Genomic DNA, 20,091 nt, shown 5'->3' with positions numbered 1-20,091 from the left:
CCATAGCCTCTCAGTCAGCGTCAGCCAGTGCCAGCCATGCTCTTAGTCATGCTTTGAACAAGTGGCCACATAGCTACACATCCCCTTTTTCTTCTTCTTTGTCCCTGTGCAGATTACAGTCTGTCTGACACTCTCAGATTTCCTTTTTTTGTGTTTTTTTTTTTTGTTATTTTCCCATTTCTTTTAGCTGCAAGGCACAAGAGCTTTGATTCTTCCAAAGCACTCATGAGGGTAATGCTTTCTTCCACTCTTAAGAACTCTCCTTTATGTGTTTAATTAGATTACTCTGCTTCCAAATGCCAATGAACAGACTAGGAAAAAGTTTGTAATTCTGTGGTAACTTTCACCAGAAGATTTTCATGCCATCTAAATGAGAGTGGCACATTGCATACTGGATATGGCCACACAGAGCACCTATGTGACTTACCTAGAGTTGTGTAGTAAATCAGTGGCAGAGGGCATATGCTGGTCCTTCCCAATCCCATGCTGTTTCAACAAGGTAGTGTTGTCATCTGCTCTGTGACTGAGGTTGTATTATTGCACGCAAACAGCAGCTGTCTGTAGAACAGAAGTGACACTTGGTGGTGGTATTTTAATAAATTAAAACACTGCAGGCTGCTGCTGCCCTTGGCTGCTTTCCCTCGCTTGTCAAGAGAAGGCAAAATTCTGTCCTTCACTTGCTCATCATACTGTCTACACAACCTCTTCTGAGGAACCCTGAAACAGGCAGCTCCCGAGATACTGTTCTACAGAAAAGAGAACAAAAACAAACTATGATAAAAAGAAATAATAGAGCTCTTCTGCTTTTTAGTATCAGCTTTCTTTCTGCAATACTTTTGTCACTGAAGGAGATGTATGGCCAGACTCAGATACCATGTGTGTGTGCATGGATTTGAGGGCTGTTTTATAGCTGCCACCACTCTGAGAATGTTTTTCCTTTTTCACAGCAGAGAAAGGTCCAGCATTCCCAGCTAGCAGCTAACCCTGGCCACGCTGCTTTTCCATCAGCTCTTGGAGGATTACACAGCTTGCTTTGTTTCTTTGCCCTAGGTTCAGATGTTTCTCAAGGATACTTGGATCAATACTCTAAAGATTGCAATAAAAAGCTGCCTGAGAGATATAGGCAAAGGCTGGTACAACCTGGAACAGAGCAACTGTTATGTCTACCAGATGTCCAAGCTGCATAAGCTGATGAAGCGCATCAAATTCAACCTGCAGGACTCTGTGCGCTCTTTGGTTCAGAACTCACTGGTCAGCTTCACCCAGCTTTTACTGGATGCTTGCCATGGTGTCCTGAATTGCTCAGAGGATATGGAATGGGGGGACGATCTCATCAATAGTCCATACAAGTAAGGAGAAGAGAGAAAAGGTCAAAGAGTGGAAAGTGCAGAGAAGTGAAGTGCCCTGTTCTTTCTAATTACCATCTTTGCAAGCCAGCTTTGCACTGGATGGAGGCTTTAGGTTGGGCTGTTCCCCTCACCGCACCATCTAACCCTGCCCCTTCCTTGCCTGGGTCTGGGGGAATGACACGGAGTCAGCTGCTCTGTTAGTACAGATTTCAAGTTGCTGCCTTAGTGGTACGAGTTAGCCCAACAGAACCAAGGTCTGTCACTTTGATATACTATTCTTAAGATTAGCAAATGAATGCTTCCAACACTCTTGAGGAAACATGTAATTACCGGCTAGCTTCTTTTTGGAGCCCAGGATGAGGAATACCAGGAGACTTTATGGCTAGTTAATTCCATTCTTGATTTAAAACTCAGGAGTAGAATCTGTCCTGGGATCTCTAAAGTATACCAAATTCAGGTTGTCGCTGTGCCTGGGATTTTTTTTCCTTTGAGTATTACTTTAGGGATTACTGCACTTCATGGTATTAAAAAGGAAGGTTTAGAAAGTAAAAAGAGAAAGAAAAAAAAAGCCTGCCACTTACATGAGGCCTGGACCAGAGRCTTTGAAATCAGTGGAAGTCTTGACATTGGCTTCAGCTGATTCTGAACCATGCTGGTGAAATTTGAGATTGGAAGAGGTCAATGTTAACTTCTGCAGGGTGTGTTTTAGAAGTATATGGGGGATGTTGCATCCTGATTTGAAGAGCTTCTGCAGTTTCTCTGTAAGCCAGCTCTGATTCTCATCATAAGGTTATGATTTCTGGGGATCCTGGTCTGTCGTTATTGCCACTCCTTTCTCCTTAGATAGACAAGAGGTCTCAAAGTCTTTACTGGTAACTTCAGAGTACAGTGTGCCATGCCTTCATCTGCATGGGACAAACCTCCTCTACTCTGCTCTCCTCTCCTTTCCAGCAGGTTTTTAAGTATCAAGACCATAGCAATATTGTCACATGCCATTTTCTCAAAAAGCAGCTCTGTCGTTCCTCATCTCTTCCCACTGCAGACCACGAAAGAATCCACTCTTTGTAGTAGACCTGGTGCTAGACAGCAGTGGTGTTCACTTCAGCACCCCTGTGGAGAACTTTGAGAAGTCTCTCATTTCTCTGTTCAATAAGGGAATCCTGGCGACCCACACTGTCCCACAGCTGGAGAAGGTGAGTTACTCTGCATAAACAATGATATAGCTGTGCAAGTCTCTTCAGTGCAATGCATCTTGGCATAGGCATCTCCAGTCTTGTACTGAGGGAGAAAGCTTGCAGAAGCACGTAGCTTGGGAATCTAGTTTAATTAGTTTGAGCACAGCAATGTGCTAATGCACTTCTACTCAGACAGGACTTCTCCTTGTACCCCAGTCCTGTAACTGTTCTACATGGTTTAAATCTAGCATGAGTATCTCTGCTTTGGTGCTGCAGGGCTCTATGGAGACATGTCCTAAGCAGCCTGGTTGCCTTGACTGCATGGCAGCTGGTAAAAGCAGACTCATAGGCAAATAGCACCTTTTCTGATGCCATCAGTCTGCTGCAGATCTCTTCTGCATATGGATCCTTTTCCCTATTACTATGGATGACCTATCTCCCTAGATCCTTGTTCTTTGGGGAGTAACATAAAACTCATCAAACAGTTCCTGACATGATGTAGAGGGATGGACTACATGACTTCTCAAAGATGCCACTAGTGATTGTCTCACCCCTCTCCTGGGACAACCCTGTGGAAAACAGCTGAAGTCTCTTCCCAAGCTGAACAGCATGGTTAGCTTTGCTAGCCCTAAAAGACCTTTCCCCTTCTACTCTTCCAGTATGTGCTGGAGAACATATTTATCACAGGCACACCCTTGCTGGAATCAGTGGACCTGCATGAACCAGCAGTGGAAAAGCTACGTGAAACTATACGATCTGCCATGCGAAAGGCACTGATCCCCCTCCAAGCCTATGCCAAGAAATATGAGAAGTTCTTAGAGCTCAATAACAATGACATCAAGTTCTTCGTAAAGTAAGTGGCATCTGACAGAGGTATCTGACCCAAACAGCAAGCCTTTTCAGAAGCTGTTGTGTGGATGTGGCAAGAAAGTGGGGACCTGTTCTGAGCCCATGAGTGTAGGTGACGTGTCTCAGATGTACGTACCTGAGATCAGGCAACCATGGGAGACAGCCTCTGGCTGTGGGCAGTGGCTCATGCTTTTAAAGGAAACTGGTGGTGGCAGTGAGAATTTCTTCCCGCCTCTGACAGCACTCACATTTGTGTCATATTTGTAAATTTAATTGGAGATATTACTGGCCATAAAAATGACTCATCCTGTTTGAAAATCCAGTTAGCACACCTGACCAACCTCCTTCAAATAGTGTCTGTTCAGGCTGATAACATTCTGTAGAAAGTAATGTTTTGTTTCAGCCTGTTTTCACTGCCAAAACTCTTCTTCACACCTATGTTGTTCCTCAGCCTCCATTAGTTTAATGGCCTTCTTTTTAGGTTTCCTGTTTTCTCCTCTCCAGCATCATTAGCTCACAAATCCCACCTGACAAATTCCTGTCTCCTCCCAGAACATATTCAAGTGCCTGCCCTCCCTCAAGGTGCTGCCCCTTGCCTTAATGCCTTTTTCTTTCTTTCTTTTTTTTTTCCCCCTCACTCCTTTTCTGCAGCTAAAACATTCTGTACTCATGTATCCTCTCCTCACACCAACTGTGCTTTAAAAACCATTGTAGACTTGAGTCATTCCCTTTCCTTTCTCCCTGTAACATTCCTCAGGTACTTACCAGTCCCGTGTCTTCTTGTATAAGCATCTTCTGTCACTGGGGGTCTGTCTAGTCCACTACGTGGGTACAGCTGCACTGCAGGCAGGCATAGGAAACCTGGCTTCATCTGCCTGGAGATGGTAACAGTAGCAGTGGAGAGAGGACTGCAGAGGCTTCAATGCAGGCTGGTAACTCAGGATGGATTGGTCTCTGCTGGCATGATGCACTTGACACTGAAGCCTGAGTGATGTCTTTACTCCTATAGTTCCCCRTGCTAAGTTAAAGCTAGCACTCCTGTACTTTACTGTGATACAAACACTCCTCATTTCCTATGTAATCATATCTTTGGTTGTAAAATCTAGAAGGCATTGGCAGCAGCTCAGTCTTGTTTGCAGAATGTTGTCTACATTGGAACAGATGCATGTTTCTGATCATAGTAAACAGATTCATTGTTAATTTCATCTCTTGGTCTTTTGGATAGGCATGTGTGGACATCCTATGAACAGTCTAGATGTTAAAATAATCTTCAGGTCACTTTGGTGTTTTTATTTACAGAGACTACGAAGAGCAATGTCCGTCTTCCCAGGAGATAAGGAGGATAGTAATCATGCATTTGTCTGAAAAAGAGAATGTGGATAACACCCTATCTAGCTCCATTGTCATTGGTCCCTTCCACATCATCACAGAAGGTGTTAAGCAAAATCTGTCCAAAAAATACAAAAAACTTGCCACTTCCATATTGGACATTCTGGCTAAAAACCTCCATTTGCAGGTGCAGAATGTAAGTTGCCTGGTTCAGTAGCCTGTCTCAGTGTCTTGTCTTTTGAGGCCACTGTGTTTGTGAAATGTCCAAAAGACATTCTGAGGATTGACAAAAGACAATTGAGGATACATTAATGAGGACATTTTATAGCTTGCATTGGAGTGTTAAGTTAAAACAAAACAAAAGAGGTGAGATAACCAGAGTCAACCAAATAAAGTATTAAGTGCATTTAATAAATGATGTGCCTGAAAGCTATATCTCTTGAGATAGGAGTCTTCAAGCCTCTGCCATCTCATAAAATATGTTGTGGATTGAAAAGATCTGTCTAGTAGTCAACTGGAAGTTCCTTCTGATTGCTCTCATGATACCTGCAATTGCATCTGTCAGAGGATTGTCTATTGTCTGTAATTCAGTTATTGTCATCATTTCAACTACATACCTGTGGTTCCTCCTCTTCTTTTTTTTGGGCAGTCTCATTCCATCTGAACTCAAGTGAGATGGATGGAGAAAGATTGAGGGGGAAGAAAAAAACAAAAAGAACATCCCTTTAGACCACCTTTGGAGTGGGACATCCCTTTAGACCACCTTTGGAGTGGGACATGGGTGGATCATAGCTGGTTTTCCAGTTTGCCCCTTAGAGGTTAATTACTTGATTTTAAAAGGTATTGCTTAACTCAGTTTTGGTTGACTCAGATGGGGGTCATGAGCTCAATGCCATGAAAACTTTTGCTGTGGCTCGTTGACGGAAGGTCAGTCCTCATCTGGATGAAACTCATCAGCCGCATGGTGAAGCTGCATATCTGCAGTGGTGGTCTACTGTGTTGTCCTGCAGATCTGTGAGGCATACAAAGCCACCAGCTGGAAAATGCATGAGAAACCAAACAGCATTGAGGAGCTGTCTGAACTGCGAGAGTGGATGAAGGGAGTCCCTGAGCAGCTGACTGTGCAGGAGGTAGGGCACACTCCCCTGATGGGCAAGGGACACCAAGGAAGGTGGGGTGTAAACTTGACGATGCAAAGTACGGAGCACAGCTCCACTTTTTTGCTTATATGTCTATGTATGCAAGGCCATAAGATTCCTAGCTATCAGATTTAAAAACACATACCCTGAATACTAATATCTATGTAAAACAACTTAAAATAGCAGTTTAAAATGTTGCCTGAAATGACTTATGTGTGCTTTCTGTTACCTTGATGATCCATTCTCCATTTGTGTACTGTGTCTTCTAAAAACTAGTGCTGTTTTTAAGATAATACTTCTGCTACCAAATGCTTGTATTGCTGTTAACCTATTTGTTCTAACAGGACATTTTACTGCCCAGTTATGTCAAAGCAATTTGCAAAGGAGATTTCCTTCCAGTTGAAGAAATGGGGCAACCAAGGCATCAAGCTGTAAGCTGGCTTGCCCATGCCAAGGGAAGAACCTGCAGGACAACCCTGAATACTCAATTTCTATCCAGCACTTTATCCCCTAGGTCATAATTCTTTTCATTCACATATAACAGAGGACGATATGATGGTATGATCATTCATACAACAAGGGGTTGGAAATCCATTCCCACTCTTCATATAGCAGAGAAGCAGCCTAAAGCACATTAAGCGTGTGCGACTAACACCCTTCAAAGGCGTCTCATGAAAATGAGGTATACTGCAGAGAGTTGTAATCAGTACAGTCTGAAGGTGTCTATTTTACGTCTCTTTCTCTCACCCTGTGCAGGAACTGATCAAGGAAGTCATGGAAGATTACAAGGTCATGGAGGAATTCCTTTACAACCTTACCCAAAAAGATTTCACTGCAAAGTGAGCACAAGGCATTTCTCCCACTGTCAAAGTGGGACACTTTTCAGCAATTACGACTCTCAACACTTCAGGGGCTGATGTGTCTGTCTATCAAGGGCTCTGGCAGAACTTTAAAGTGCCTCTCAGGCTAGATGAGCACAGAACTCCTGAAATGAAGCTTATAGAGAAGCATGGATTCATGCTGTCTTCTGGCCTGGGGCAGGGCAAACCGGTAGCTATTAACCTCTTTAACATACCAAAGCTCTTTTCTTTTTTTTTTCCGGAGACATCTGCAAGGTCTGTAAGCGCGCAGTTTAGTCTGTGTCTGAAACTGCATGGACACATCCAAGGTTGGAACACTCCCAGGGTTTGCTGAGGATTAGGAAGAAACATAATGGCTCATTGTCACTGCATTTCTTATCCATGCAGTCTCATCTTAGTTATTCTTGGCTATGTTATTCAGATTGTGGCTTGACCATGCCACAGTAGCAGAGTCAGGTCACAAACACAGCTACACTGCTTCAAAAGTCAGCTCAGCCCTGGAAGCTGCTCTCGCATGACATGGACTCGGTCCAGTACGTCTGCAACCTGAAGAGTCTATGCAGTGTGCTCCTGAAACTGGAAACATGGGATGCACAGTGCAAAGAAAACTCAGCAACTGCAGGAAATCAGCTCAGCTCCAGAACTGCTTAGCACAGCTGTAGCAGTGTTCCCACTAGCCAGATCTGGCACATGCAGAATTAGTAGATCACTGCATCCCCAGGTGCTGGTAAGGATATGACTGCAAGGAAAAGCTGCAAAGCTTGCAGCTGGCATTGCACACAAGCTGAGAAGTCCAAACAGCGTCATAGGTGGGCCACTGCTGAGCAAGGACCAAGAAACCCTCCCTGGCGTGAGCCTGTATCTGCAATGCACTCCCCAGTGCATTCTGCAGATGCTTTATTACACAGGCCTTCCCTTTATCTGAGGTATCCTGGCCACTCACTGCCCCGCATAACAGGAGACCGGCTTTTTCAGTAGCCCTGTAAAGCCACAAACCAGGAATCTGACCCCATTTTGTTCAGTTTCTTGTGAATGCATTCAAAGACAGACAGTCCCTCTGGATGCCTAGCATTATTTTGCCGTCTCCTAGCTTTTCAGCAACATCCTGGTTTTCCTCCTTTTAAAAAGGCCCTCTGCCTCTCCTGAGCCTTCTCTAATTGAATAGCCTGGTCACAAAGACAGCATATCAACAAGAAAAGCTGGAAAAAAATATGCTTTGTTGAAAACACGTGTGTTTCTGTTGGTATTAAGCTTCCTTCGTGGTGGGAGCTGGTTTTCTCATTCTGTTATTTTCAGCATTTCAAGCATATGCCCCAAAAGCTTTTTTTTCTTTTCTTTTTTTCTTTTCTTTTTCCTTTTATGTTATATCATGTGAGTGCAGGTGGGCTGCAAGTTACTGGCCCCTGAAAATAATTATGCAAACCAAGTCCATTCAGCTCCAGCACCTGGAGGAGGAAGAGAAATTTCGCAAGATCCAGCTCATGGATCAAAACAACTTTCAAGAGAGGCTGGAGGGGATGCAGGTATTAAGCCATTGAGAATATAGACTGTGCAGAGAAGTAGAGCTGGAAGCTCTTGTGATCAGCCAGGTGGGAAACCTTAGATGAGATTTTAGTGCTTTTAGGCCAATGCAGTATTGGACAAAAAAATTGTCAAAAAAAAAAATCTACTTTTTACTGGAAATTGGGTTTTTGATTAAGAGCTTCATTTTTGTTTGAAAGTCAACACTTCATAGAAAATATTGATTTTTCACAGGAAAGTTGTTTGCTAAGATGCAACAACATTCTCATTCTGAAAGCAGCAGTCTGGGTACCACATGCACCTCTTTTTTTTTTCTCCTGTGTACTCAGTTCCCCACAGAGCATCTACCACGGTGTGCTGCCATCAAAGGGGAAAATATGGCATTCAGTCAGGGAACACACTTTGGGAGAAAGACCCTGAAATAATAGCAGAGTTTTGGAGCTGAGATACCTCTGCTTTTCACGAAAACAGTTGACAAGTAATTTTTCAACAGAAGCTTTTACCTCTAGAAAACATACCATCTTGGAAAGGCTGTAATCAAGGATCTAGATTATCTCAAAAGAACCCTCCCAAAATGATAACACCCCAGCTTTGTACTTTAAAAAAAAACCAGCAAGGCTATTAGAGAAGCTCTGGATATGCTGTTGTTAAATAATTCTTGGAAATAGACTAATACATAGAATAAAACTCCCAAAATGATAATACCCCGACATTGTACTTAAAAAACAAACAAACAAACAGCAAAGTGATCAGAGAAGCTCTGGATATGCTGTTGTTAAATAATTCTTGGAAATAGACTAAATTACCTGGTAGAACTATGATTTTCATTTCACTGATTCTGTAATTACTGACAGTATAATTCAGTAACAAGAAATTTGGACATAGATTTATTCATCCTACTCTTTGGTGGCCAACAATTGGTCACAAAGACAAAAAAGCAGCCAGTCCCTACATTTGCATTTTCAGCTACCTGATCTGCAGTTTTTGCCTCTCCTCACCACTTCCTTTGTGGTCTAAACAGAAATAGAACTAGATTAAGAGAGAGAAAATTATGAGCTTAAAATTCTTACCTTTGAGTGTAGAGAAAAACAGACCAAGAAGTTGAGATTTCCTGAGGCAGCACTCAGCTTCAGAGCCACACCTCATGCCTGCCATTTCTCTTCCAGCTGAGCGTGGGTGGGTTTTCCATCCAGGTGGACGTTAGCCGAGCTCATGAGTTGGCTAATGAAGCAAGGCGGATCAGAAAGCAGCAGAAGGAGCTTCAGAATTTGGCTATTCTCTGCAACAACAGGGAAAGGATCTTTGGGATGCCAGTTACTAATGTAAGTGTCAGATCCTGTCTCCTACAGTGCATACTACAGAACCCTAGTCTTTGTTGGGCCTTCTAGGTGTTATGTAGAGCAAATAACGAGTCATAATTCCCCAGGGGGAACAGTAGTTCCCCATAGCATCATATATTTGAGATAAAGGCATTTCTTCCCTCTTTCATACTCTTTTGGTTTCTCTGATACTGACTAGAGAAGCTTAGCAGTCCCTTAGGGTGACCATGCTGCTCAGTCACTCCACTGCACTGCAGAAGAGCTACTCCCAGAGGAGTGTGGAAGGCTGTTCATAGACCTGATATGGTTACTTTTTTGAGAGACTTCAGGGGTACATACTCAGATCTGAGTGATGCCAATGAGCAGGAGTTGGATGGGGAAAGTCTTGAAGCAATAGTTAAGATACATCAGCTTCCATAAGGCTTTTACTGCGGTTATATAGACATGAATAGCTATGACAAATACTTTAGTCGAAAACACTCATTTTTCCTGTAGCTGTTCAGCTGCCAATCTGTCATTGGCATCCATGTCCATCCCAGTCTGGCAGCAGAGCAGAGGCAGAGTTTACGTGGTCCTTTTTCATCTCTCAATCTGTGGTTACTCCTCCGTCATTGTAAGGACCCAAGTTTCAATGACATGTCACATGCACTTTGTCTGAGTGTGCAAGGACCACTGCCCACCAGAATCTCCTACTGCGACTGAGCATTTGCTGAGGCAAGTGAAGTGAGTGCTCTTCATGCTAGGCATGTGGTGCATGCATAGCTCCAACAGATGTATTTTGGCCTGAAGATGTAACACCCAGCTCTGCTAGTCACTCTCCCTTGGAATCTACACTGTGGTCCTAGGCCTGCATGCGAAGAGAAACTGATACATGCTCTTGAAAGTACATGCGTTTTCTCATTGCTTGCTTGAGATTCACAAAACAATTGTTTCCTTTTTTTTGGCTTTTTGACATGAAAACTGTTGTCCAGAGGAGTATACATTTGTTGTTCATGCTTGCTTTTTCTGTCTTCCCAAAGTACGGTAGGTTATCCAGGATGGTTAAGGACTTCCAGCCATACTATGATCTCTGGACTACAGTGTCGGACTGGATGCGCTGGTATGACAGCTGGATGAACGATCCTCTCACTGAAATTGATGCTGAGCAGCTAGAAAAGAATGTCAATGAATCTTTTAAGACGATGCACAGATGTGTGAGGCAGTTCAAGGATTCACCAGGTAGCTATGCTGTCTGGGGAAAGGAAGCTGGTGCACACCAGCATACTGATGTGAGAAATGTCACAGAAAGCTCAGATCAAGGATTGTCAGACTGTCATACTGGTGAGCTGTGTGTATTAGAGACAGCTGAGAAAATGCTAGCAAAGTTGTTTTCCACTGAAAATGTGGGTTGAAGTGCCTGCTCAAGTTAGGCAGCAAACGAACTTGAATACAGATCTTCCATGGGCTGTTCTCTTGGCCATTTTTCTCCTCACCATTGGCCACTGAATTTAATGAAAAGCCAGAAAGGATCTTTTTTTGTTATGAAGAAAATGAAATTCCAAAGTCTAGAAATGATATGTGGAATGCAATAATTGGTTTCCTGTCTACCCGAGTGAGTATCAAGTTTAGATGATCGCATCCAGCCCTTCCAATTCATGTGAAGGCCTTTTAATCATGGCTCCTAAAACTGGAAGTGAGACTTCAGTCATAGCTTAACTTCCTATTCCATGATTCTCAAAGATGCGTTGGTCATTCTTGAGAGCTAATTCTAAAATCTCCTGCCAGATGGTTTAGATTGAAATATGTTTTGCAGTGGGAGATTCTTGATTCATCCTTTTTAACTTGAACTCTCTCTTAAACAATGCCATGAATCAGCCCCAATGGAGGAGGTGATGAGTGGATGCGTGAGTAAGTATGAATCATTATGGTAAATAGAAATACTAAGAATACCTGCTTATATTCATTGCAATATCCTGCAGCACCTGATACAATATATGCATTGGTCTTGAGGCTGTCTGTCCTTGCATGCCACCCTGCAGAAAGTGTGAAGTGGTAGCAGCTCCACTGAGAATGTGCAGTGTGGCTACTCAGGGTGCTATCAAGAAGCACATGCTATAGCCAGAGTTCAGAAAGGAAGCAAGTCCCATATTTGTTGCCTGCCCATTGCTTTACTCTCAATAGCACAAGCTAAAAAAGAGCACGATATGAATGGTGCAGAGATGTGGGCTTCCATGACATCCTGGAGTGCAAATTTGGCATACACTGAGCCCTTTCCTTATGACTTTGCCCTTCCTATGAGGCAGGAGTAACCCTGGCTTTGGTGTGGTCATAGGCAAGGTCGCATGCTTTCCATTTCCGTAGCAAGCTATGATCCTAGCCTACCTCTAGCTCCCATGTATAGTGTCCATCTTGTATTTAGGATGGACTGAGCTGAGGTGTGAGATATCTCACAGCCCCCATCTTGTTAAGGAAGTGAAGATCTCCTAGGAATGGTCACCAGATCTTCTAAAACATCTGCTGACAGATGGGGTTTGACTGTGCTTAGGCCCATATTAAGGCATTAAACGTGTTTTGTTTCTCATCTTCCAGTGAGCTCTAGGCTAAAGCACACTTCCTCTTAGCACAGACTTGCTTGTAACAGATTTGTGGCCGAGAGGCAGGTCTGCTTCTGGGAGTGGGCCTCAATCCTGGTTTAGTAGAAGTGTAGAGAGAACCTTTGTGTCCGCATTCCTTCAAGCTTGCATTTCCCAGTGCTCTCTCTCCTGCTAGTTACCTCTGTACCCTGTGTCTACAGGCACATCAGGGTTCAGATGACTTCTTTTAGGAAGTTCCTTAAGGCAACTTCCTCACTTGCTGTTGTTGCTGATGTTCTTCCGTTTTTTTCCCTGAAAGCCTGCCGGGATGTGGCAGTGGAGCTCCGGGGCAAGATTGAAGAATTCAAACCATACATTCCCCTAATTCAAGGGCTGCACAATCCTGGCATGAGGAACCGGCACTGGGAGATGCTCTCAAAAGATATTAACATCAATATCAAGCCACAGGCTGGTCTGACATTTTCTCACTGCTTGGACATGAAACTGCTGGACCACATTGAGAGCATTGCCAGAGTAGCTGAGATAGCCAGCAAGGAGTACGCCATTGAGAGCGTGAGGAATGAGGGACTTACCATTGTCTTTCTTTGTTTCTCAAAGGTGTTTCTGTTGGACTTCTGTTGAGCAGGCAGTACCTGCTTTGGTTGATGTTTACGTTCTCCAAGAGCATTATGCACATTCTGCAGCACAAGTGAGAAGATTGCTGCCCTCGGAGGCGGGAGCAATGACCACACAATTACATTCACACATTATAAGAAGTTATTTCTCCTCACACAAAATGTACAGTTGTAGCATAACAGCCCTGAATGGTCATTATGCTGACCCACTGGTTGGTTCCTACACCCCAGTTTGGGATTAGTAACTGTTAAATTAAACTAATTGGATGGTCTGCATTCTCCCATTCAAAACTTATTTCAGGGAGATTAGCTGTGACTGGAAATGGAGGTGGCAAATCCTTTAACACAGTAAATGCATGCAGGGATGCAGGGAGGACTCTCTGGCTCCAGAGATTCATAGGTTAGATAGTCTTTCAGCTTCAGGTCACCAGTTCTGATGTGACCTAAGGTGGTCTTGATTGAAAGTCATTACCATCTGACAGCTTTTGTTCTCTGAATTCTCAGGCGAGTTCCCAGTGGATAGCTGCCTCCTTCACAAAGCTGTTATTACCATAATCATTAATAGGCACTCTGCTGGCAGCCTCTGTGCTTCCAGTAGCATAAATGGGCCTGGAGATGGAACTGCCCTTTTTTGCCCTCAAGGTGCTCCTTTCAGGGCAGTGCTGAGGTATTTGAGTCCCTGGGCAATGCAGAGGAAACGTGCTGTTGCTGAATGTGTCATGCATTAAATACATGGCTGCAGTTTCCAGTAAAATCCAAGAATAAAAATCTGTCACTTGTATAGGAGAGGCAGTAAGAGAGATGTGGAAGCTGAGATAAACATTGCAGTTTGTATCTGAAAATTAAATTGCTGTCCCTCTGTTCCAGGCACTGGACAAGATGGAGACTGAATGGAGCTCCATTTTTTTTATGGTGATGCCTTATAAAGACACAGATACCTTTATTCTGAAGAGCCCTGATGAAGCTTCTCAACTACTAGACGATCACATTGTCATGACTCAGAGCATGTCCTTCTCACCATACAAGAAACCTTTTGAGGACAGGATGAACACATGGGAAAACAAGCTGAAGATGACACAGGTATTGGTCTCCCACCCAGTCACCTGTGGTAAAGGCAGGCATCTGGTCTGTGCTGCCATGCTTGAACACAAACACTGTCTGGTTGCAGTTAGGGAACTGGGTGGACTCTGTCAAGAGGACATCTGTCTTCAGGGAGGAAAAGGGCCTGCCAAAGCACTCTGACTCTAGTAAATGGGACAAGCTCAGAGTTTTATTCTGCAAACAACAGTGAGGAAATTCCAGCCCTTTTGCTACCAATGACAACACCTTCCTTGAGTTCACTAGGGCCAGGACTCTCCCATGGCTGTGGGTAGTTGTACTGGCATCCCTAATAGCATTGCACCACCTGGACTGTACAGATTCTTACAGGCCCTGCAATAATCATGTCAAACTGCAGGTTCAGTCCATTCCATGCTAAGCATTTGCATCTCAGTGTAGGAAAGCATATGAAGGACTGCTGTTTAGAACAGGTCTGGCAGACTGTGCCATCACTTCTACATCAGACCAGAGGCTGAAGGCACAGCATCCAGCAGGACTCAGCCAGCAGAACAACATTTTGCTGCAGGAGAAAAGTTCCCCTACAAGTATCTGACTGGAGAACTTTATGTAAATGCCTGTTTGATGCATGGCAGCATTGTTATCTGTTATTTTTAATTACACTATTCTGTTTATTGGTGTTTATCATTTGGGTTTGCCTGGGGCCATGGGCTGTCAGACTGCTGGCCTTGGATACAGAAATGCTTCTCCAGGCCTTAAGGCAGCAGATGATATGGGGAATCCAGTTATTTACTCTGTGGTTTTGATTGTGATGTTTTGTGTTTTGTCCCTGACTTTCCTGCTTCTCTTGGTTGCATTTATTCCTGTCACTGAAGGCCCACTATTCCCCTTCTGGGAAGTGGCTTGCTGATGGAGTATTGCAAATACAGCTGTCTGCACTACCAGAGAACCCTACCCCTTGTGATGTCTAGGGACTGTTTGTGATCAGGGAACAGTATTCGTGACTAAGGCTGCTTTTGCTCTGGCAGTCTGAAAGGGAGGCAAATGTTTCAGCTGCTTTGCAGTGTTGGGCAGGTTCCCCACACCGTCAAACCTTCCATGCCTGAAAACAGAAGATGATGTTCTTCCAGCCTAATTCTTGCTCATCTGAATGCCTGACAAACAGGGTTCCTGTCTGATGTCTAACTTAAATGTTTAGCTCTTCATTCATTTTCTTGATTCAGAGCGTTCAAAGATCTTTCCACAGATTATTCTGTAGGCAAGGCTGTGGCTGAGTTATATCAGGGAGGAGAGAGGATAGGGCAGAATTGCAGAGTCTGTGGCATTTTATTCCCCCCCCCCGCCAATCTCTTTTCACAAAATAAGATCTTACTAGCACATAGGGCTATCTTCCATAAAATACAGAAACACTGAACTACCACAGCAGTTTGATCAAGCACCACAGAGTTCCTAGGAGCTTTAGTATTAGCTTACACATAGATCTAAATTGCACCCCTTAAACCGGTGGGTGTTGATTCTGATGCCTACTGACAGTAGCTAGCAAAGAGGATGTTTACATTATTTCATTGTTAACTGTTTTGGAAGGAACTTCCAGCTCCTGGCTGGAGCGTCACCTTTTTTAACCCATTTTAGTGCACAAATTGACTAGTAGATTCATGCAGTGGTGCTCTGACATGCTCTTTTTCCCACTAGGATGTCCTAGAGGAATGGCTGAACTGCCAGCGCTCCTGGCTGTACTTGGAGCCCATCTTTAGCTCAGAAGACATCAACAGACAACTCCCAGTGGAAAGCACACGCTACCAGACCATGGATAGGGCCTGGAGGAACATCATGAAAAATGCTAAGGAAAACCCTGAGGTATGTGCCTTGATGAAAGCCAGTCCATATATCTCAGATCCTTGGACCTGTACTCACAAAAGGGCTGCCCTTGAGCCATTGGTTTTTGTAATGGTATGGGTCACAGACACACTATATAAACCATGAGACTTTGCGCAGGGTGGTGTGCTAGGTTTCTTCTCTTGGAACACGGCCTTGCATTCTAGTGTCCGAACCCACAGAGTCATTCCCTGCAATGCCATGCACCAACCTGTCCTTCCTCACTGAGTGGAACAAACCTACCCCAGAGACACTCTTCAGCATGTGGAGTCCCTTGGTCCTGCCTCTCACTTCCACTCACATAATCAGACATGCTATGACCTTGATATGTAAGATCCGTTGCAATTCCTCCTTTAGAATGACTTTCTAAAGTTGCTTAGAGACATGGTTTGGATCTTCTGCTGCCCTTGGCCTGCTTCTATGTCCTGGTACCACTGCTCCACACTCTTCTGTTTTCCCGTCTTTACTCCCCAGGACTCCATCAACACTTTTAACTTGTATTGCAAATTTTGGTATTTAGAGGAACCCAAAAATGTGTTTGTCACATCCCTAAGTGCTGTTTCCCCTCCTTGCCCACAAAACTCGCACCTCTCCAGATCCCTGTGAAAGTACTCCTGTGAATGAGTCATTTAGATCCTATCAGTAACATCACTGGGCAACCCAATTATCTCCACTGCCTTATCTCCCACATGCTCAGAATACCGATACTTCCTCTTTCCCTCACTCTGTTTATAGGTGATTTCTTTGTGTCCTGATCCTAGACTACTAGAGAACCTGCAGAAATGTAACAAACTACTAGAACTTGTGCAGAAAGGTCTGAGCGAACACCTAGAGACCAAGAGAAGTGCTTTCCCCAGGTAACCCCAGATTTCAGTGTGTTGGATCACACTTCTTGGTTCAGAAAGTATCAAAGGCAAGGCTCACTCCAGTTAGCTCTGCCAAGACAGAGCACGGCAAAAAAATCTAAGCTTAGTATACAAGACTTGAAACACCAGCAAGACCGTGCCTTTCAATGCTGCCCTCTGATGGGGAGAAAACAGGCAAACACAAATGTCCCAGGTTATGGCCAGTCCGGTAGCATCATTGCCTATCTGTGCCTTTTGGTCCTGATTTGTTTAGAAATGATGAGGAAGAGTAAAATGGAAACCTCAGAGTAACTCTGTCCCTTATTCCTGTAGGAATACACACCATTTCTTGATACTCATTTAAACCCGCTTTGCGTGGGAATAACTGACTTCTGCAGATGAAGGAAAAGTCTTCCTCTGTCTCTGCAAAGGTGTGGATAGCTTAATGGTAACTGGACCATGACCGCTACTCTCCTGCACAAAGACGCCAGTGAACAGTCAAAAATAGTGTCTCTAACAATAGATTTATTACTCATCTTGCCAGGACTCAGTCCCTGGTGCTACGGTGAAGAGAGCCTCCCCTCACCCTTCGCTCTTTGTTTCCAGATTCTACTTCCTTTCAGATGATGAGCTGCTGGAAATACTGTCTCAGACAAAAGACCCTACTGCTGTACAGCCTCACCTCCACAAATGCTTTGAGAATATTGCACAGGTAGGTAAAACAAGCACCTTAGTGACTTGGCCCACCTTTGGAAAGCTGCTGGCATGGGAACTTGGAGGTGTTCCCAGATCTGGAGGAGTGTTCACATTCTACTGTGCAGAAATGCATCTTCTGGAAACCTATAACTATATGTAGGCATTGCAAGATGCAGGCTCAACAGCCAGAAGAAGACAACAACTTGGTTCTTTCAGATAGCTTCTTCATTTCCACGTGAAATAAAAGAGTTGAGCTAATTTTGCCCTTTTCTAAACAGCATTAAGAAAGGAGGTGAATAGTTAAGACTCCCAGTCTGCAAAGCAATACAACATATCTTCAGCATACTCTGTGGAAGGGTAGCAGTGCTCCACAGTAACTGGCTGCCCTGCAGTGGGATTTATGCAACACCACTTTGAAATGTCTAAAGTCAGACATCTGCCTATGAACTGAACACCTTCAATTGCCTTGTGGACAATGGAGAAAAACAGGCATCTTCAAAGGGCAACTTACTGGAATTCTCTTAATTGCCCATCTTAGGATGAGAGGATGCTCCCTCTGGAAATGCCTGTGCCTTCCACTGGTTACCCATGGAGGCCAGGAGAAATAGCTCAGATTTAGCTGTTTACTTCCAGACACCTAGTCTGTGTGGAATCCCACACTTGCTGACAGCCGCGGGAGAGAGTAGGAATGAGCAAGCCTGAACTAAATTAGGTTTCTGCCTTCATCCCTACTTAGGAGCTGGGGTTAACCCTGCTATTTTTCCTCCTTATTGTTCCTAAAAGACTTCAGACTCCATGACTAGTCACAGCTCAAACCACCACAATACTCAGGCACTGAATCCAATCTCCTAGTCATTAGCTTGGGAAAATAGGAAGGAAATTGAATTGGAAACCTGTTGCAAGGCCATTGGAATAAATAAGGAGTCTTTCAGTGATTTGCTGGGGCATTGGAGAAGCTGTTACAATTTTACTCTTAAAACAGGGCACTTTGACCTCAAGGGAAATGATCTGACACTGAATAGGAATCAAGGGTTTGGATCCTAGACATGCAATGAGAAATGTTCATCCAACCTACAATTTGATTGACTTCACTTGAGTTAAACCAGGGAAGTGAAACTCTTCTTTTCATATAATCATTCTCCATTTGCTGGAGAGTTAATTTTGCATGTTTGTGGTACACTTTATTATCATTATCCACAACCAAGTTTGGTGCCAGATTTATAATAAGCATACGCCACTATATCTGGGCTATTCCTCAGCAGCAGGAAGGCAGGGCTAGAAAGGAAACTCTCCATTCATGTCTCCTGCTGTGCTTCCTCTATTAGCTACTGTTCCAGGAGGACCTACAGATCACACACATGTACTCTGCTGAAGGAGAAGAGGTGAGGCTGTTTGTTCCCATCTATCCCACTGACAATGTGGAGGACTGGCTGCTGGAAATTGAGAGATCCATGAAGGCCAGTGTACGAGACAACATAGAAAGATCAGTTGGTGTTTATCCAGAGGTAAGAGTTTTATCCCAGACTGACTGATGGCTCAGATGCCTTGGCTCCAGGCTAGCCGTAGAGGTCAGTGATGGGACAGATGAATTGGTCATACTCTACCAGTTTTAAAATACAACCTTTAATCCTCTTCTACGTGGGTCAAGTCCAGAATGCCCAGTTCAGCAAGCAGATGATGGTCCAGAAGGGCCAAAGAATTCAAACTCTGTACACTCACTTGACAACCACAGAATATTTCCCAGCAACATAGAACAATCCTGTATGAATCCATTTCTATTCCTCTCTCCAGGCAGCTTCCTCTTTATAGAGATCTGCCCCCTTCTGTCTTTTCCTTCAGCCCTCGTATCTCATATACTGTGCTAGGAGCTGGTAAAGGCAACCAAGGCCCCATGAACCATTGGTTTCAGTCAATGTACACAGGGGATGCATCTCAGCTCTGCTCTCTGTGTGAAATATATACTGGTAGAAAATCTAAATTTTGATTTCTTGGGGGCTAGGGAGACAGAAGGGCTGAAGAAGGAAAAGGCCTCAGGTATTCCTATTACTGTTTTCTGTTCAGTCCAAAATTTTAAACTAGGAAAGCGAGGACAAGCCAGAGGAGAGGAAGCATTCTTTCGGCTCCCACACATTCCCAGTCTTTATCTGCTGGTGGCCATTTGTAGCTGGTTACTAACCTGCAGATGGCATAGCAGAAGAAAGGTAGCTGCTGTATGCGGCGTCCAGAGAGCCTGTGTCTGGAGGAGATTTCTTTGTGGCAACTGGAGAGAAAATGGAAGTCTTCTCAAACAAGAAAACAGTTCTTTCTGCAACAAATTAAATATGTGTTAATGATGGATCTCAGAACAGGGAGATTTAGAAATAAAATAAATTGTCTTATCACTTTTTTTTTTTTTTTAAAAGACACCACGTACTACATGGGTTTTGCAGTGGCCTGGCCAGGTGACCATTGCTGGCTGTCAGATTTTCTGGACAAAGGAGGTGTCTGAAGCTCTGGAAGCTGGAGATTTGGCCAGCAGGCTTTTCCCACAGCTGAGTACTCAGGTAAGAAAGTGAATGTAAGGGTAAGATTTTGCCACACTGAGACTTGCTGTCAGTCATCAGACCTGAGATCACTTAAAAACACAGGCAGGACAATGCTGTAAGATAAACAGTAATGAGTATGCCATCAGGGCTTCCAGAGCTTGTGCCCTTGTCTTCTTAACCCAAACCTCCACAGATATGTTACCTGAAATTTGCTCCCAAAAACCTAGTCAAGTCCAAGCATGCCAGAATGTGGCATTGTTCTCCTGGAGATACAATCCTGCATTGCACAGCTCAAAAACAAGTAATAAGTCTTTATCATCTTAATCATTAGTGTATTTGTCATCATAACCCTTATATTATCAGCCC

General features: G+C 43.9%; 1 protein-coding gene across 1 annotated transcript in view; it reads left to right on the top strand.

The window, feature by feature from the left end:
- DNAH1 (dynein axonemal heavy chain 1) overlaps positions 1 to 20,091 on the top strand; it is a 79,554-nt gene that overhangs the window by 10,205 nt on the left and 49,258 nt on the right. The window contains exons 10-25 of the mRNA XM_026071499.1: positions 1,051 to 1,349; positions 2,392 to 2,542; positions 3,184 to 3,377; positions 4,673 to 4,898; positions 5,713 to 5,832; positions 6,598 to 6,680; positions 8,083 to 8,224; positions 9,389 to 9,544; positions 10,561 to 10,759; positions 12,413 to 12,666; positions 13,596 to 13,808; positions 15,477 to 15,641; positions 16,395 to 16,516; positions 17,111 to 17,216; positions 18,526 to 18,705; positions 19,603 to 19,743. Coding sequence (XP_025927284.1) covers positions 1,051 to 1,349; positions 2,392 to 2,542; positions 3,184 to 3,377; positions 4,673 to 4,898; positions 5,713 to 5,832; positions 6,598 to 6,680; positions 8,083 to 8,224; positions 9,389 to 9,544; positions 10,561 to 10,759; positions 12,413 to 12,666; positions 13,596 to 13,808; positions 15,477 to 15,641; positions 16,395 to 16,516; positions 17,111 to 17,216; positions 18,526 to 18,705; positions 19,603 to 19,743 — 2,751 coding nt within the window. The remainder of the gene's footprint in view (positions 1 to 1,050; positions 1,350 to 2,391; positions 2,543 to 3,183; positions 3,378 to 4,672; positions 4,899 to 5,712; positions 5,833 to 6,597; positions 6,681 to 8,082; positions 8,225 to 9,388; positions 9,545 to 10,560; positions 10,760 to 12,412; positions 12,667 to 13,595; positions 13,809 to 15,476; positions 15,642 to 16,394; positions 16,517 to 17,110; positions 17,217 to 18,525; positions 18,706 to 19,602; positions 19,744 to 20,091) is intronic.

This window comes from Apteryx rowi, unplaced genomic scaffold (genome assembly GCF_003343035.1).
Source record: "Apteryx rowi isolate R43461 unplaced genomic scaffold, aptRow1 scaffold_326, whole genome shotgun sequence".
Classification (NCBI taxonomy): Eukaryota; Metazoa; Chordata; class Aves; order Apterygiformes; family Apterygidae; genus Apteryx; species Apteryx rowi.
This window is presented reverse-complemented; position numbering and strand designations above follow the sequence as displayed.